The following is a 17,155-nucleotide window of genomic DNA, read 5'->3' on the forward strand; positions in this document are numbered from 1 at the left end:
TTTGTTGGTGCAAGATGGATGGAGGGAGCTGATGTGTGTTATGGCCCAGCCCCACCTGAGCTGCACATGTGCTGTCCAAACAGCAGGATTTGTGTCATCTCTGTTTCCACCAGTGTGGGGAATGCACAGTCCCACTCCCCTCAAGTGGGAATCCAGAGGGCCACGTCCTGGTGAAGGTCCAAACTGGCCCAGGGTGGGAGGCAAAATCTGCCTGAAAGCTGCAGAGTCTCAGCTGTGACTTGTGGAAGGTCTCCACAGACACCCTGGGGGTGGTGGGAGGGCTCCTGGGGCTCAGGTGGGTCTGTCTGTGCCACAACAGTGTTGTCACCCCCAGGGTTTGTCATTCCAGCAGCACACCACATGGCTGAGTCTGAACTGTGGGTTCTCCTCAGCCCTCTCCCTTTTTTTCTCCTTTTTGTAGAAAAATCTACAGTTCTCTCATGATTTCCATTTTTACTACACCCACCTATAATCCTGATACTCATTTTAGTCTTTCCTTCCCCACGTCACACCTTCTGCCTCCTGACTCAGCTCCCCAGTCTCCACACCAGGGGACTGGCATCAAAACAACGAGAATTTATAAATAAAGCACATTTGGGGATCTTGTTACTTGGTTTTGGCTTCTTGAACCTGCAGGGTGCTCTTCAAACACCTTTTTTTAAGTTTTCCCTTCTGCAACCACAGGAGTAAAAACTTAACTGGGCTTCTCCCCCACTCCCATGACTCCAGTCTGGGGCTTAAATGAAAATCTTCGCTTCTTGTGAAAATTGTGGTGAAGTCTATAGAGCTGAAGGCTCTTTTTGACATCTGTAACGTTACATCCCCCACAGACCTACTCCATGTCCCATCTGTCCCTTGCATTCCCTTGATCCCTTGGTCACTGCTCCTCAAACCAGGCTCCCTTGGGGCTTCCCCCAGACACCTCCTTGGTTTGTCACCTCAGAGGCTTCCAATTTTCTCCTTTTCTTCTCTTCCTTTCCCTGCCTTTTTCCTCTTGCCCATTTTTTGAGCATCTTTCCCTGAATTATCCCTGTTCCCTGCCCTCCCCCAACTCCCAGTACTGCTGTGCCCCCCTGGCTGGAGGCTCTGGGGCTGAAAAGGGGGCTCCTCTTGGTGCCCCTCTTTCAAGGTCTCTGATGTGGTTAAAGCAGGTCCTGCCCACCCTTTCCAAACAGCTCCTGCATAGGTGGGACCCTGCCCAGGCAGAGTTGGCCGACCCTGGGGCAGCCACTGCTGCCTTGTGCTGGTTCTCTTCCCTTCAGCCAAGCACTGAGGGCCCTGCAAAGGACCAGGAGCCCCGGGAGGAGACCTGGATGTCCCAGGAGCTGGGGGTGGGGAGCAGGGAGCTCAGGGCAGTGGTTGTGGGCAAAGACCAACCTGGAGACCTTGTTGAAGGGAGGTGATGCTGTGGAGACCTACCTGTACAAGGCAGAGGCTGCTCTCTTGAGCCCTTTGGGCCTGTTGGGTTTGGGTTCCCCGGCCATGTTGATATCTGCAAGGAAGGGACACACAGCTGTGACATGGCCCTGCTCACCCTCACCCACCCCAAGCACAGGGAGAGCCCCTGCCAGGGCTCCTCCACACCTCCCACCCCATCTCCACCTGCTTTTGGCACGGCTGGGGGCCTGCTGCACCTCCACAAGAAGGCAAATTCTTGCACTGGGAAAACCTCCTCCTTTTCCTTTACAGAGCCAACGACGGGTCACTGTGCAGTCGAGGCCCTGCCCGTGCTCTAACCCACACACACGGATCCAGAACAAGGTTTGGGGAGAACTTGGTGCTGCTGTGACAAAGCACAGACAACATATAAACCTGCTGCCCACTGATAACTGCTGGCAATCCATGCCTGGCTCCTTCTGCAGGGACTAGGAAAGCTCAGCACGAGCCAGGAGGGCACTGCTGGGGCTTAGGCTGTGCTGAAAGCTGGGGGGGTGCAGCTCATCTCAGAGGAGCATCTGCCACCAGGGGAGGGGAGAATGAGCTCCTCTAATCCACTGAGGAAATTTCTCTCCTTGGCCTCAGAGCCAGACATTTCTGACATGAAAACAAACATGACAATAATTGGAGAGAGACATTTTACAAAGGTATGGAGTGATAGGACAAGGGGGGTTGGCTTCAAACTGAAAGAGAGCAGGTTCAGATTAGAGATTGGGAATAAATTCTTTACTGTGAGGGTGGTGAGGGACTCGGGTTGGAAAGGATCTTCTCTTACAGCTCATCCAGTCCCACCCCCTGCCATGGGCAGGGACACCTTCCACTTGCTCCAAGCCCTGTCCAACCTGGCCTTGGACACTTCACAGCTTCTCTGGGCAACCTGTGCCAGGGCCTCCCCACCCTCCCAGAGAAGTGTTTCTTCAGTGCTGCCTTGATTTCTGCCACCTGCAGCTTATGTGGCATCCAAACAGCTTTCAGCACGTCAGGCCATTTAAACCTTTTTTTTCCCACACTGTCTAGAGGCACTTTATGGAGAAATGTGGACAGGCTGGTCCACACACCATCAAATAAAGCACCTGCAAAGTGATCCAAAGGAACATTCTACTGACTTTGTTATTAACCAAGAAAATCACCTCCAGGAGCAGCAGGGAATTGCAGCACTGCTGGAATGGGCTGGGCAGGAGTAGCACAGTGGGACAGGGCTCTGGAGGAGCACAGACATGCTCCCACTGCCCAAATGCCTTGTGCAATTCCTTGGACTGCCTGTCAGGGTCTGCAAGAAGCCACTCCTGCTGGGGCTGGAGCTCAGCCTGTCTGTGAGGCTGTAGGACATGTTGGGGTGTCACTCAGCTCTCACACCCAGTGCTCCTCTGGAACGTTCTCCTCTCCTCCTTGCTGCCTCTGTCCCTCCATCCCCCCATTCCCAGTGCTCAGGGGGGTGCAGGAGAGCTGAGCTGAATGCTGACAAGGCTGTCCATGGCCACGGGGCAGGGCCAGAGCCAACATCAGGCACAGGATCCCCTTCCTGAGCCTGCTGAGCCACACAGTGCTGCTGGCAGGGCTCTTTGCTCTGAGGGAGAGAGGAATGAAGCCTTCCTTAGTGCATCCCAGAACCCTGCTCAGCCCCAGTTCCCTGGCTGTGACCCCTTTTTGCCATCAGGGTGCATCTTGCCAGCTGCCACTCACTCCTCTGGTGAAGGGGGAAGGTAATTCCAGCACCAGGCTGATCAGCACCTTCAGGGGAGAGGCAGTGAAAGCCCAGAGGTGGAGAAGGACAACTGGTGTTCCCCAGTGCTGCAAAGAGCCCTGTGGAGCCTTCACAGCCACCTGCAGCCAGAGCAGGGAATTCATACTCTCAGCTCTAGTGGTGATGGGCACTCAGATCCCACAGGATTCCCCTGATAGTGAAAAAGGAGAGATAAGAGCTCAGCCTTCACATCACCCAGGACAGATTTTGCATCTCATTCCCTTTCTGGTTGCCTCCTCTGCATCCCTGAATCCATCTGCCCACCCAAAGGCAGTATGGATCCCTCCTGCTCATATCCAGGCACTTGTTCCCACAGGGAGGTTGTGCTTTGTGCAGCCAGCGTGGCAGGGTGAGGGGATGCTGTGGGCCCACCTTCCAGTGCAGAGCTCCCCACAGGAATGGCACCTGCCTCCTGCAACGACTGGGGGGTCTGGGAGCATCTGGAGAAGGCACAGAGGTTGCCAGGACTTGCCTGGCAGAGCAGCCCATGTCCCAGCACAGGAGGGGCTGCAGCTGTGGTTTTGTGATGCTTTCAGTAACTTGTTGATCAATTAAAAGGCAAGTTGGATCGCTTGCATATCTGGTAAGGAAAATAAAAGAAGAAATGGCAGAACTGCTCCTAAAGGCCTCAGCCTGAGATGAGAGATGAGATGAGAGCCAGGAGGATGCTGTTTGCTCTGCTCATCCACCCTGGCGTGTGCTGGACATTGTCACCCCAGGGACACGAGCTGGCACTGGGGACAGGTGACTGTGTGGCCACGATCCCCCCTGAGCTCCTGGCACACCCAAAGGCAGCCTGGCAGGGCTGGGCTGCAGCTCTTCCACAGCTCATCCTGCTGAACTCACTGGCTGGGGCTGCCGGGGCACAACGCTCACCCTCCTGCTGCCCACCTGGGCAGGGAACTTTGACCATCACCTCAAAGGACCCCCAAACCCTGCCATGAACAGAACCAGGGACAGTCTTTTCAGCCAGTCCCACCTTGTCCTCCCCCTCCATGTTCCTGCACAACCATCACTCCTCCTTTTAGGGGAAGACTTTCAACCTCCATTTTCCAATCACGTTGCTCAGCCCTTCTCTGCTGGGTTCTCCTGGAAGGGGAGTATCCCAGTGTTTACACTCCCCCAAGGACAGCAGTGGGAAGCCTGCTGAGCTATTTAGTGGCAAGAGTGGCCCATGAAGGGAAGGCAGATGAAAGGGAGCTGAATTTCCACCTTGTCCAGGACATGTACAGGACACCCAGCTCTAATACAGTCCTTTTCCTTGGAATGCCAGAGTTTGGGACCAGCACTGAGAAGAGAAAGAGGTTCCTATCATGGCAAACTTTTCATCTCTCTCTTCAGCTAAATGGGCAAGTGCTGCCTGTCTCCTGTATCTCTGTGGAGCATCACAAGGAGCTCCTTTTCTCCCCAAAGCCCTCTCCATCCTACCTACAGACTGCACATGTGGGCATTCCCTGGGCTGGGAGCATCCCTGGCACATGTGCTTGGCCTTGGCTGCAGCTCCGCTCTCTGGACCATTAGAGAAGTGAAAAGAAGTTTCTCCTCTCCAGAAAAACCCCAGCTGGAGCAGCACATTGTTTCACAGATCAGCTCGAGCAGGAAGCTTCTCATTTCAGACTGCTGGGCCAGGAGCAGGGTGGGAATGGGCTGCAAATTGCTTTCCTTGGTGCCCAGTGCCCACTGCCTGCAGCAGCCTTGGAAATCACCACTTTTCATTAAAAATACTGTCTCCAGTTCCAATTCTCAGCTTGGAGCTGGTGACAAGAGCTTCTCAGCACGAGACACTTCAGAGCAATATGCAAACCAAGGCTGCAGCTGGGAGCAGCCCAGGGGGTTTGCTTGTTAGTTCTCATCCCACAACAGTGCAACATGGGGGAAGTTCTCTCATTTAACATGGGCTGGCTAAAGTTAGGCTGAGCTGGGCTGAGTCAGACTATCACCTCCTCTGGCAAGTTAAGGGCCTGGTCCAGGAAGGGAATCATTGAATCATGGAATGGTTTGGGTTGGAAGGGACCTTAAAGCTCATCTCATTCCACCCCCTGCCATGAGCAGGGACACCTTCCACTAGCCCAGGTTGCTCCAAGCCCCGTCCAGCCTGGCCTTGGACACTTCCAGGGATCCAGGGGCAGCCACAGCTTCTCTGGGCAACCTGTGCCAGGGCCTCCCCACCCTCACAGGGAAGAATTTCTTCCTAATATCCCATCTAACCCTGCATTGTCAGTTTGAAGCCATTCCCCCTTGTCCTTTCTTTGATACCACACAATGTCTTTTCCCACCCATCAGTTCCACGACAAGGACATGGGAAGATTCAGAACTGTGCCTTAGCTTCTACAGTCACAGCCCACACGTGAGTTTTTGGGCCGCAATGTCAGAGCCCTGAGAGCACTGATGTGCCTGCTTGGCCACGAGCAGCTTCATTTCTGACCCCATTCCACACAGGAGCCTTTGGCCCCTGCCTGGGTGGTGGTGTTGGAGTGCTGGTCTCCAGCTCTGCCACAGCCATGGATCCTGCTGACCCTGCCCCAGACCTGCCTTGTCACCACGGCCCTGCTTGGTCATCCCCAGGTCATCTGTGACCTGCTCACATCACTGGACACCATCTGCACATCCATGTCCAAGCTTGACCTGGCACTGCCCACCCCTTGACCTGTGGAACTGTGCCACCACTGGTCTGGGTGAGTTACATCAAACCCCTACTGAATAATTATTTCTTTTTGGCAGCTTTAATATAATTGCCTCAGTAATTGCTTCAATGTAGTGCACTGTCCTATTTTATCTTACTACTGGTAGTTTTAGCTTTTATATTGTGTAGTAAATGATTTTGATTAAGATCTTTTGTCTGATCACTTGTAATGATAAATGATTCTTTTTATATAAATACTCTCATTTTGCCAGTCATTAAAACCTGCGAGACAAAAGCAGTTCAATCCCACCTCTGTAATTCCTTAAATTCAAAATGTTGACGTAACTCTGCAACTCCCTTACAGGAGGTTGTGGCCAGTGGAGGGTTGGTCTCTTCTCCCAGGAACCAGCAGTAGGACAAGAAGGCTGGATCTGAAGCTGTGCCAGGGGAGGTTTAGGGTGGATATTGGGAAGAAATTCTTTCCAGAGAGAGTGCTCAGCCATTGGAATGGGCTGCCCAGGGAGGGGGTGGATTCACTGTCCCTGGAGGTGTTTAAGAAGAGACTGGATGTGGCATCAGTGCCATGGTCTAGCAGACAAGGTGGTGTTGGGTCAAAAGCTGGACTTGATGACCTCAGAGGTCTTTTCCAACCCGGTTGATTCTGTGCTAATCTGAGGCCGACGCTGGACCCAGCCACACCCTGACCCCTGTGTCTGAGGAGCTCAGAAAGCAGGGCAGTCCCTCCCGCCCCTCGTGGCTCACCAGCAGGGCTGTTTGACCAAATTTTATCTACAGACCCACCAACCCACGCCGCCCCCGGGCACCCGCAGCGGTCTCAGGAGCTACTCACCCAGGGTCTGCCCCGCCAGGACGCGGCCGTTCTCGCCCAGCACGGCGGCGCGCGCGTGCCTCTCGTTGGAGTACTGCACGAAGGCGTAGCCCTTGTGCACGGAGCAGCCCACCACCCGCCCGTACTTGGAGAAGATGGTCTCCACATCCGACTTCTTCACCACGGCCGTGTTGAGGTTGCCGATGAACACCCGGGAGTTGATGGACTTGGGGTCATTCTTGTTCGTGATGTTGCTCGTCTGCACCTTCAGCGACATCTTGGACGCCTGGAAGAAGGAATTGGGGGGTCAGGAGGGCGTGCCAAGGGGAGTGTCAGTGGCTCACAGGAAGGGAGAGGGGACAAATCTCTCAGTGAGCCTGGAGTGAGGGAACCAGCTCCTCAACTTCAGCTGGTCTTCAACTAGCAACAACTTCAACCAGCTCTTCAACTTCAACAGCAGAGGGATCCCACCTCCAGGAGATCCCACCTCCAGGGGATCCCACCTCCAGAGGATCCCACCTCCAGGGGATCCCACCTCCAGGGGCGATCCCCCCACCCCCTCCCCAGGCGAGGAAGCCCCAACCTCCAGGAAGATCCCACCTCTGGGGCGATCCCACTCTCCAGGGGATCCCACTCCAGGGGATCCCACACTCCAGAAGTAGATCCACCTTTGAAAGAGGGATCCCACCTCCAGGGGATCCCACCTCCAGGGGATCCCACCTTCAGGAGATCCCACCTCCAGGAGATCCCACCTCCAGGAGATCCCACCTCCAGGGGATCCTTCCTGCCAGGCAACCAGCACAGTCAGTTCTAAACTCTTGCTGGAAACCCACTGACGAGGCTGACACTTGGCTGATCCTGTGCAGGGCCAGGAGTTGGACCCCACTGGGTCCCTTCCAGCTCAGGGTATTCTATGATTCTAAGGTTTTTAGGGGAGAAAGCAAGATTTAAATAAATTTTACATCTTTAATGCCGTTATACAAAAGCTTTTACCTCTCTATACCTAATTACCATTCAAAGAGCTGCTCTTTTTGAAGCAGTTTGCATTCAGCACCTTGGTTCATGCCCACTTTTGCAGCCTTTCCCCTGCCACCAACTTCCCAGTACAGCCCAACTCTCATCACACACAGGTACAGCCTTGTCCCCACAGGTCCCCTCTCACACCTGGAAGAGGACTCGAGTTTTCTGGATGCAAACAAAGAGATCTGAGCAGTGAAGCAGCCCCTGTGCTCCTGTGTGGCACCTGCACGGCACTGCCTGGGCTTCGAGCTGGGTTCTGTGCTTCAAACAGGAGGTGTCACTGTTAGCCTGGAAATCCCAGAGCCCTCAGCCAGATCGGCTGGGGGGCACTCCAAGCCCTTCCCATGGCTGCACGGCACGAGCCTCCAAGTTTCTTGCCTCGAGTGGCTCATGGGCAGCCCCTGAGAAGGGGTTTCCCCCCGAGGACTGATGACCAAGGGACAGGACTGGACGCTGTGTGAAATCAAAGCCAGGTTGGCTGCCCTAAGGCTGCCTGCTCCCCCTCCTGCAGCAAAACCCACAGCTGGCCAAAGAGATCAGCTTCATTTTCCCCTTCCAGACACACGGGGATGCTTTGGGATCGCTGCTGTGCTGCAGATTTACTTGGGATCCAGGTAAGATGTTTTACGATGCACATTGAGGTGCTGCTCTTCCCCATCCCCTTCCAGCAGCACCCACAGGTGCTCCTACCACCAAGGGCAACACCACCAGGGTGCCCACAACTTCTGGAGGTCCCCAAGGCTGGCACACGGGATGCACTGCTACCATGGAGTGCCCTCCCTGGTGATCCCCAGCGTCTGCCCTGGCACTGGGGCAGAGCTACAGCCCTGCCTGGCTTTGGGGTTTTGGCTCTGTGGGCTCAAAGCCCAAGTCTGAGCAGCTTGGTCGGAGCTGGGGACAGTGGCAGCTGCCTGGCTGGATGGGTGCAGCCCCTGTGGACCCTGTCACCCTGTGCCCAAGCCCTGGCAGGCTCTGCTTGCCCACAGCCCAGCCTGCCCGAGGCACTGACACCAAGCCAGTTAGTGCTGAGCCTAAACCAGAGTTACCTTTCCTACACTTCCCACCCGGCAGGCAGAGCCTGGGAAAAAGCCACAACATTCTGGGGTGGCATCCAACACTTTCCAAAAACCCCTGTCCTCCTCCTTCCTTGTCCTCTCCCGCACAGATCTTCCCCACAGGATTTCTGTCTCCTCTTAAGCCTGTCTGGGGGCAGAGCATCACCACACCCATTGCCAGGGCAGCCCCATCTCGGCTCCTCAGGTGATGGATGCTGTTCCCCGGGATACCCAGGGGGGGCTGCTCCTGCCCACAGCCCCGTTTTGCCCGAGGGCAGCTGTACCCTCACAGACAAGCAGCAGCGGGGCCGGGCTCAGCAGCACTTGCTCTGTATTCCCAGGATTTGGAACTTCGGTCCAGGACAGAGCCAAGGGAGGAGAGTCACCCACCCCAGAGGCAGAGCCCACCCGGGGAGCCACAGGGTGCTGCAACAGCAACCCCACCAGTGAGCTCTGCACAGCCCAGATCCACGGGCACACCTCCACCTTTTCCACCTGGGAGCTGGACACTCGATCCCTTTCATCCTTTAAAGCCGTCCAGAGCACTGGAGACAGTTGGCAAGTCTGAGCCTCTGTGTGAGGATGAGGCTCTGCAATAAATCTCATCTGGCTCCAACCCCTGAGACTCCATTAACCTGCCAGTGAGACTGGAAATAATCTTCCTGCTAAATCCAATCAGAAAAAGAGTTAGGCTTTGTCTGAGTTCTGGCTTGCTGCATCTTCCCTTTCACGCTTATGGATTAGAAGAGCCAGAGACTTTTGTTTTATTACTTTCAAAACAGTTCCTGGTAGACAGAGTGTTCCTAAAAACACCAGGAAAAAGAGCCAAAGGACAGGACTTTTAAAGGAATCTAAGTGACTTCAACTCTCAACCTTTGGCAAGTGGTGTCCAACTTCTTCAGGTTGCTCCAACTTCCAAACCAGAAACTTACCTTTGTCTAATGGTCTCTATTTTAATTTATATTTGCAGTGCCATCTGGAAGACATTCACAAAGGAAACTGCCCCATTCCTGGTGCAGATGGAGAGAAATGGAGGGGTTTTCCAGCAGTTTGGTCCCTCTGGGTTCCCAGCTTGAGCCTCAAGGACAGAAATCCCGAGTACCTGCACAAATCCCAGCTGGAGGCTGTTCTGGCATGGCCAGTCCCCAGGGAATCTCCATCCTAGACGTGCTGGGACCGGCTGGGGCTGTGTGGGACCTTCAGAGAGCCTGCACACATGTGGGGTATCTGCAGCCAGGTGGCCTGGGTGGTCTTGCTACCCCAAGGACACACCAGACCTGCTGTGACCCCCGGTGTCCCTGCCCTGGGGATTCAGGGATGTCACTCCCCAGTGACCTCAGCACGTGGCTTTACACTTGGGCACTCCTGGAGCTCCCAGCTGTAGCTGCCTGTAACTTATGTTTCAGAGCAAACCTGCCCTGGCATCTCTGTCACCCACCCCAGGCCATGCCACACGGACACCCTCGGCCCCCCTTAGCTGCCTCCACTCCAGATGATGCATTCCCACTTTTCCATCCTTGCTTATTTGCCAGACTCTATGCAAGTCTCCCACCCATTTTACTGCGTACCCACGGCCCTCCTTTCCCCCATTCCCAGTTCCTGGAGGAGCTGCCCTCACAACTGGCCTCTGGGCAGAGTATGAGCCCTTCTCCCTGCCCTTGGAGCCCACCACATCCAGCTTGCACTGCTCTGGGAGCCACCCACCCAGGCTTGTACCCCATCTGGACACTGCAGGAGACCATGTCAAAAGCCTTCCTGAAGTTAGGGCAGACACCAACCATGCCACATCCTAGGCAAGTGTCAAGGCAACTTGCCATGTCAAGGCAACCAGGAATGATACTTGGACGCGAATAAATGAATGTAAAGGGGTTCTTGACCTGTACCCCAGAAAACTCCAAGAACAGAGAACTGGGATTATCCCTGTTTTCTGCAAGGGAAACTGCCCAGACAGGAGAGGTCTGGGGTGGAGGGGTGTGTGCCACACACTTTGCCACAGAAAGCAAAAGAGGTTGGTCAAATTTGGCCACACCATTTCCAGGTGTGGCCCAGCTGCAGGCAGGAGGAATGTTTTCTCTTCCTCAAAATTAAATCCAGTGTTCCAATCACACACACTCCTGGCTCTGCTTTCACACCCCATCACTGAAGAGCTTTTTACTGCTGCTCCCCCAAATCAGGGGAAGCCCAAACCCTTCCCAAGGACTGACCAGCCCAGGCAGGTGTTATCCACAACAGCCTGAAGCTCTGCCCAGCTGTTTGCAGCTGCACACTCCAGGTCCATCAGGGGCTGAGCTCCTTCAGCCTGTGCAGGAGGGCTGTGGGTTGAGCTGCCTCTGTGTGTGGGATAGAACAGGCTGGCTGCAGGATTCAGGCAGGTTGGGGTAGGATGGGGGGATAAAGGTGTGTTTTCCCCCAGATCTGGTGAGCTGTGTGCCCCCTCTCAGCAGGTGCAACATGAGCCAGCTCTGCAGCTGTCAATAGACAGGTTTGCTTTAAAAATTAAAGACCTGGGTGAAGTTGTTTCTCAGGTGGGCATGAAGGTACCAGATGGACCTTCAGCTGCAGAGGGACATCTCCTAAGGCATCTCCCAGGTAAAACCTTGGCTGCCATGGAGGTGGGGGGGTGAAAGGGAACCTGCAGCTCTCCAGGTCCCTGCTGCCCATCCCCACCTCCCTCTGGCTCCTGTGACCTTCCCACACGCTCCCTGCAGCTGGACCAGCAACTGCTCTGCTTGTTCCCTGGGTGGTCTTGCTAGCCCAGGGACACACCAGCCCTGCTGTGACCCCCTGGCTGTCCCTGGGGGTTCAGGGATGTCACATGGCAGTGACAGTGACTGTGCTGTCTCTCCTGTGCTGTCTCCTCTCCTCCCCACCTGGGATGCTCAGTCCCAACAATCCCATAAAGCCTTTGGCCCTGGAGGCTGGAGATGAGAGCAGTGACTCTCACCCCTCGTTGCAGGGAGGGGTGATGGGTTGGGGTGCTCAGCACCCCCTCCCTGGGCACAGCCTTCCCTTGGAAGCCCCGGTGGCTCCGGGGCCGTGTCAGGACACGGCAGGTCTGTGCAGGAGCTGTGCCTGGAGTTGATGACGATGGGACGGGGCCACCAGATGGCAAAGCCAAGGTCAGGCAAGGTGAGGGCTGTGCTGCTGGGAAGGGCTTGGGAAGGAGCCAGTGGGAACCCGCCGCCTCTGCAGATGGGATCCTCTCCCAGGGCCATCTGCCCACACACTGCTGGCCCTGCACAGGCAGAGATTTGGCAGGGAGGGCTGGGAGGGCCAAGGCTGGGGAGCTGGGGCTTCCAGCACAGCACTGCTCGGAGCTTTTGGGGTCTCCCAGTGCCTGCCCAAGTCTCACTTTGCATGTTATAAACCCCTCAGTGCTCAAACACCCCGTGCAAAGGGCTCTTCTGCTGCTCGTGCAAGCCCAGCATTCCCTGGAGAAAACAGCCTCCCTTGTCTTCTCTGTCCCACTCATTTCTGGTTCCTCTCAGGCACAATAGTTATTTTACACCACTTCTTGGCCCCCGACTGTAAAAACTGGAGAAGGACATTTTAGTCATCACTGTTAACATTTCACACTCCCCCCCCCCGCATTCCAGGGCACTCTGTGCTGTGTCCAGACTAAATCCAGCACAGCCACCACCATGGTGGCTCACTGTCCCCTCCACAGCTCTTCAGCTGTGGAACAGTGTCCTCTCCAGCCACTAGAGCTTTGATATGCCATGCAAAAAGCAGAGAGCCTGAGCCAGAGCATCTTGGTGATGTGTCTGGTTAAAACCACACACAGAGCAGAGACACCTATTCCTGGGTACAGATGGACATTCTAACAACCATCACTGTCATCAGCTGATGCATTTCCACAGCTCTCCTTTCACCTTTCAGCCCCCAACCCACAACTGCAACGAGATGGACTTGAGTTGGAAAAGAGAACAAGACAAAAGGCAACTAGGAATGGCACTTGGACATGAATAAATGAATGTACAAAGGGGTCCTTTCCCTGTAGGACCCCAGAGAACATCAAGGACAGAGTACTAGGATTATCCCTGTTTTCTGCAAGGGAAACTGAGGCTCAGACAGGAGAGGTCTGGGGTGGAGGAGTGTGTGCCACCAGCCTCACCAGGGGCCACAGATACATTGCAGTGACACTTCCTGCTGCCAAATGCCCCCAAAGACATAAGGAGACTTAGGGATGAGATTGCCAGAAGTGAGCTGGTTGGTTGGTTCCTTTCTTCCTGGTTTGGTTTGGAAGGGACCTTAAAGCTCATCTCATTCCACCCCCTGCCATGGGCAGGGACACGTTCCACCAGCCCAGTTGCTCCAAGCCCCATCCAGCCTGGCCTTAGACACTTCCAGGAATGGGGCAGCCACAGCTTCTCCTGGGCAACCTGTTTTCTGACTAAAACGGTCCCTTGAGGTGAAAAAAGGCAGTTTTAAAGAGAAACATGGCCAGCTGCAAGACAGAGGGACTCCCCTGATGGCACTGCACAGCCCCACCGAGAGCACAGAACTGCACATGAGCTCAGAATCACGGGCTCCAGCAGCTCCAGTGCCAATCATCTTCCCCCCAGAGAGCCCTGAGTAATTTGCTAGTGAGTCCCCAAACAGCAGAGCCAGGCTCTGAAATGTTGGTTTAATAACCAACACAAACCCTGCAATCTTTTTAATAACATCTGAGTCCCCAAGTCCTGCACAGAAACCTGGAGGGCTCAGGAGAGCAGGAGGACCCTCTTCACTGCTGAGCTTCAATAAATAGCAGAAACTGGGAGGAAACCAGTTCTTGCCTTTTCTGGGGAGAACAGCTTTGATTCTACCAGACAGAATTGTTAAAGGACCAGGAAGTTATTAAAAAAAGGGCACAGACAAAGATGTCACAATTCTTAGACTGGTTCTGCAGCACCAGGGCTGTCTTTTGGGGAAATCTCTGCTATGCTGAGAGCTGGAGATGAGCTCAGCAGGAGCCAGACTAGCTGGGTCTGAAGCTGGGGGGTCCCTTTGCAAATCTTGTTCCCCCTGTAAAGTGCAACCAAGCACATCCCAGTGAGGGAGGATCCTCTCACTGCAGAGGGAGGGGGTCCTTGAGTGCTGTTTTGGGCTGTCCCCCCTCCAGGCAGACAGGGGTCTGGGAATTTTTCCAAACATTTCCCAGGGCTCCACCTTGCAGATCACAGAACCATTAGGGCTGCAAAAGACCTCTAAAAACACCAAGTCCAACCATCAACCCAGCACCACCTCCATGGTCATCACTAAACCATGTCCCAGGGGCTATTCCAACACTCCCAGTGATGGTGACTCCACCACTGCCCTGGGCAGCCTGTCCCAGTGCTTGATAACCCCTTCCATGAGGAATTTTTTCCTAACATCCAATCTAAGCCTTTCCTGGCACTACTTGAGGCCATCAGGCTCCCACCTGGCTAAGCCCAGCCCTGTCCTTGGTCAGGTTCTGTCAGTGGCCATCACTCCCAGCCCCTGCAGAGGCTCCCCCTCTGAGCAGGCAGCTCAGGGAGCCCAGTTTCAGCCCAGTTTCAGCCCAGTTTCAGCCCGGTTTCCACTCTGTTTTCCTTGGAAGAATGAAATCCTGTAAACACCTGACCTGAAGGGAGACACCAGCACCGTCCCAGCTCTGGACAGCCCACAAGGACAGAGGTGGCGGTGCCTCTGCACCCCCTGGGAGAACATCCAGACATCCCTGCCTTTGCAAGCACCTGGAAACTCCTGGGACTGTTCCTGACTGCCCTCAGTGCCTGCCCCACTGAGCACTCAGCTCCCAATTTATGGGGTGAGTGAGGGGGGAGCTGCTCCCCACCCTGTCCCCTTCCCCTGCCCGGGTGGAGGCTGCACCATCCCACGCACTCAGACTGTGTGAGAGCAGAATCAGCTCCCTCACAGACCTCCCTCAACTCTCCATCTTGCTGTGCAGAGTCTCCCTTTATTAATTTTTGACTAAAACAAGTCATTTTGAACCAGAGAAATCCTGCCAATCCTTTGAAAACCTGGCTCTGGTTTCAATTTCAGTGCAACTGAAATCCTTCATGAAGGAGCCATAAATAATCAATAGCTGTTGTAATAAGTATTTAATCAGCTGTTAAAGGTGCAGTGGTCACAAAGTCTATCAGGTCAAGCACATAGTTTATAGCTGTGGCTCGTTACCATCTGTCCAACATATTATCCATGCCTGTAGAAGCTTAAAAATCTATTCATTAGAGCTTTAAATCCTTCCTAATAAGTGTGATAAAGGGATGACCTCAGCTGGACACTGAGATCCATCCAGGCAGCCCTTGGAGCAGCCCTGCTCCTCTCCCTGTGTGTCTCCACAGATCTGGGGCTCCCTCCAAACACTGCACAGCTCATTGCTCAGGTGTGGAGTCCTGCTAGAGCTGCTCCTCTACATCACCTTTGCAGGTAATGTTTTATCCCAAAGAATTATGGAATGGTTTGTGTTGGAAGGGACCTTTAAAGACTGACTTGTTCCACCCCCTGCCAAGGGCAGGGGCACCTTCCACTAGCCCAGGTTGCTCCAAGCCCCCTCCAACCTGGCCTTGGACACTTCCAGGGATGGGGAATCCACCATCTCCATCTGCTTGACAAGGCCAAAGCCTCTCTTTGGGCCACATCAGACCAACACTGTCCCACCAGCAGAGCAATGGGACAGTGAGGAGCACCCCAAGTGCCCTGAGCCTCAGTCCTGCCCTGCAGCTCAGAGCAGAATTCCTTTGAAAACCAGGATGTCTGTCATCCTCTGATGAGGATGCTCATGCAGGTAGCAACCTTGGGGGGTTAAATTTGTGTCTCCACTCCCACACTAACAAAACTGCACCTAAAACATGGGAGTCCTGACAGGATACGAGGTCAAAAAAGAAATCTCACTGTCAGCACTGAGCTAGAAGCAGGAATTAAGGCATCTTCTGAAGCCTACAGGGATCAATCCCTGGGTTTCATCACCCTGTGAGAAGGAGCTCCTCAGCAGTTCCTTTACTGTCTACTTGAACATGGTCTCCCCATTCACACTGAACTCTTCTGGACTCTGCTTTTCCATGAAAACATATTTTAAATTAAGGCACTTTTCTCCTAAAAGCCCACCCCAACTAAGACTGTCCTCTGATTGCAGCCTGTGCAACAAGTAGAGTTTTCTGGAGTCTCTGCTTCTAATCGCCCCGGAAATCTCTCCTGAATAGACCAACATTCTTTTTGACAGCAGCAAAATAAATTTTAAAGGTCAATTGAATCAGATAAGCCCAGTCTGGCAGCCCTTTCAGATGCAGAATTCCATGGATAACATTTAGGTTATGTTCGAGAACAGAAACAGAATTCTTTGGAGGAAAGAATATTTAAAAGAAAAAAAAGAAAGGAAGAGAATGAAAAGGCACCAGCAATTAAACAGAATATCATCTGTATTCCCACTGGTGCAAAACCTGATGATTACCTACAGGGTGATGGACAATGCTACATGTATTAATCTAATTAAAGGCCTTTTTTACAGGCATCTGAAGCCAGCTCATTAGTGTGTTACTGAGATGCTCATTAATGGCTGGCCATGACTAATTTCTTGAGAATTATTCTTTAATTCTTTATCATTCCCAGCCTAACAGGAAAAGGCAATGTTTCCATGGCCCCCCTCCCACTGGCACACAGTGGAGACAGGTTCTCATCAGCTGCCCATTGACTTGATGTTCCTTAATGACCAACCCCCCCTGCAGCCCAATTGTTGTTTTAACAGCAAATGATTTATTTATGAGGAAAAACAAGTGAAGTCTCCGGGAACTTTCTTAGCTGTTAATGAACTGCCATTGTTCTGCTGCTTTCAGCATCTCCTGGCAGGGAGGGCTGGGAGAGCAGGGCTCCCAGTCTGGCCACAGAGGAGCCTCGTGTCCCACTCCAGTGCTCTCCTCCTCATCCCAAACCCCTCTGGCCATGTCCAAGAGTCCTCCTGTGAGAAATACTCCTCTTTTAAATTTAGAGAGACGGCATAAACTCAGGGAACAAAGAAACAAAGAAGAATTTATTTGGTGCGCCGGGTCTTTCCCTCACTGAGTTTCCAGGGAAAAGACCCTTTGGCCTTACATCTTATACATTTTATAGTTTCACAAAATCCCACTCTTTTTCAGGTAAGTTTAATATATTCATTTTTGCCTAAAAAGGTTTCTTTTCTCTGAAAAAGGGGCTTTCCTTTTATTCTGATTGGCTGCAAGGTGTCCCCTGTCAAGGATGACAGATCTTCCTTTGTTCTTAGCCCAAAGAGAGAAAAGAACCCTTTTGTACAAAATGGCCCCAAAAGATTTTTAAGAACTCTTGCATTTCCCTTATCTGGCCGAAAAAGACCCTGATACTCAAGTCCAGGCTTTTTTTGAACTTGGATATCTTACAACTTCACTATACACCTATAAAAAACGTATTTTTATTTCCCATACTCCCAGGCTCCAGTGTTGGGCCATGTCCCACCTTCCTGCGGGAAG

General features: G+C 53.4%; 1 protein-coding gene across 1 annotated transcript in view; it reads right to left on the minus strand.

Moving 5' to 3' along the window:
• Nucleotides 1-17,155, minus strand: part of RALY (RALY heterogeneous nuclear ribonucleoprotein) — a 75,890-nt gene that overhangs the window by 11,881 nt on the left and 46,854 nt on the right. Inside the window, exons 2-3 of the mRNA XM_008921095.4 lie at nucleotides 6,655-6,919; nucleotides 1,420-1,492 (exon numbers count right to left, since the gene is read on the minus strand). Coding sequence (XP_008919343.1) covers nucleotides 1,420-1,492; nucleotides 6,655-6,910 — 329 coding nt within the window. The 5' untranslated portion in view covers nucleotides 6,911-6,919. The remainder of the gene's footprint in view (nucleotides 1-1,419; nucleotides 1,493-6,654; nucleotides 6,920-17,155) is intronic.

The sequence above is a fragment of the Manacus vitellinus genome, unplaced genomic scaffold (assembly GCF_001715985.3).
Source record: "Manacus vitellinus isolate BGI_N305 unplaced genomic scaffold, ASM171598v3 scaffold_85_pilon, whole genome shotgun sequence".
Taxonomy (NCBI): Eukaryota; Metazoa; Chordata; class Aves; order Passeriformes; family Pipridae; genus Manacus; species Manacus vitellinus.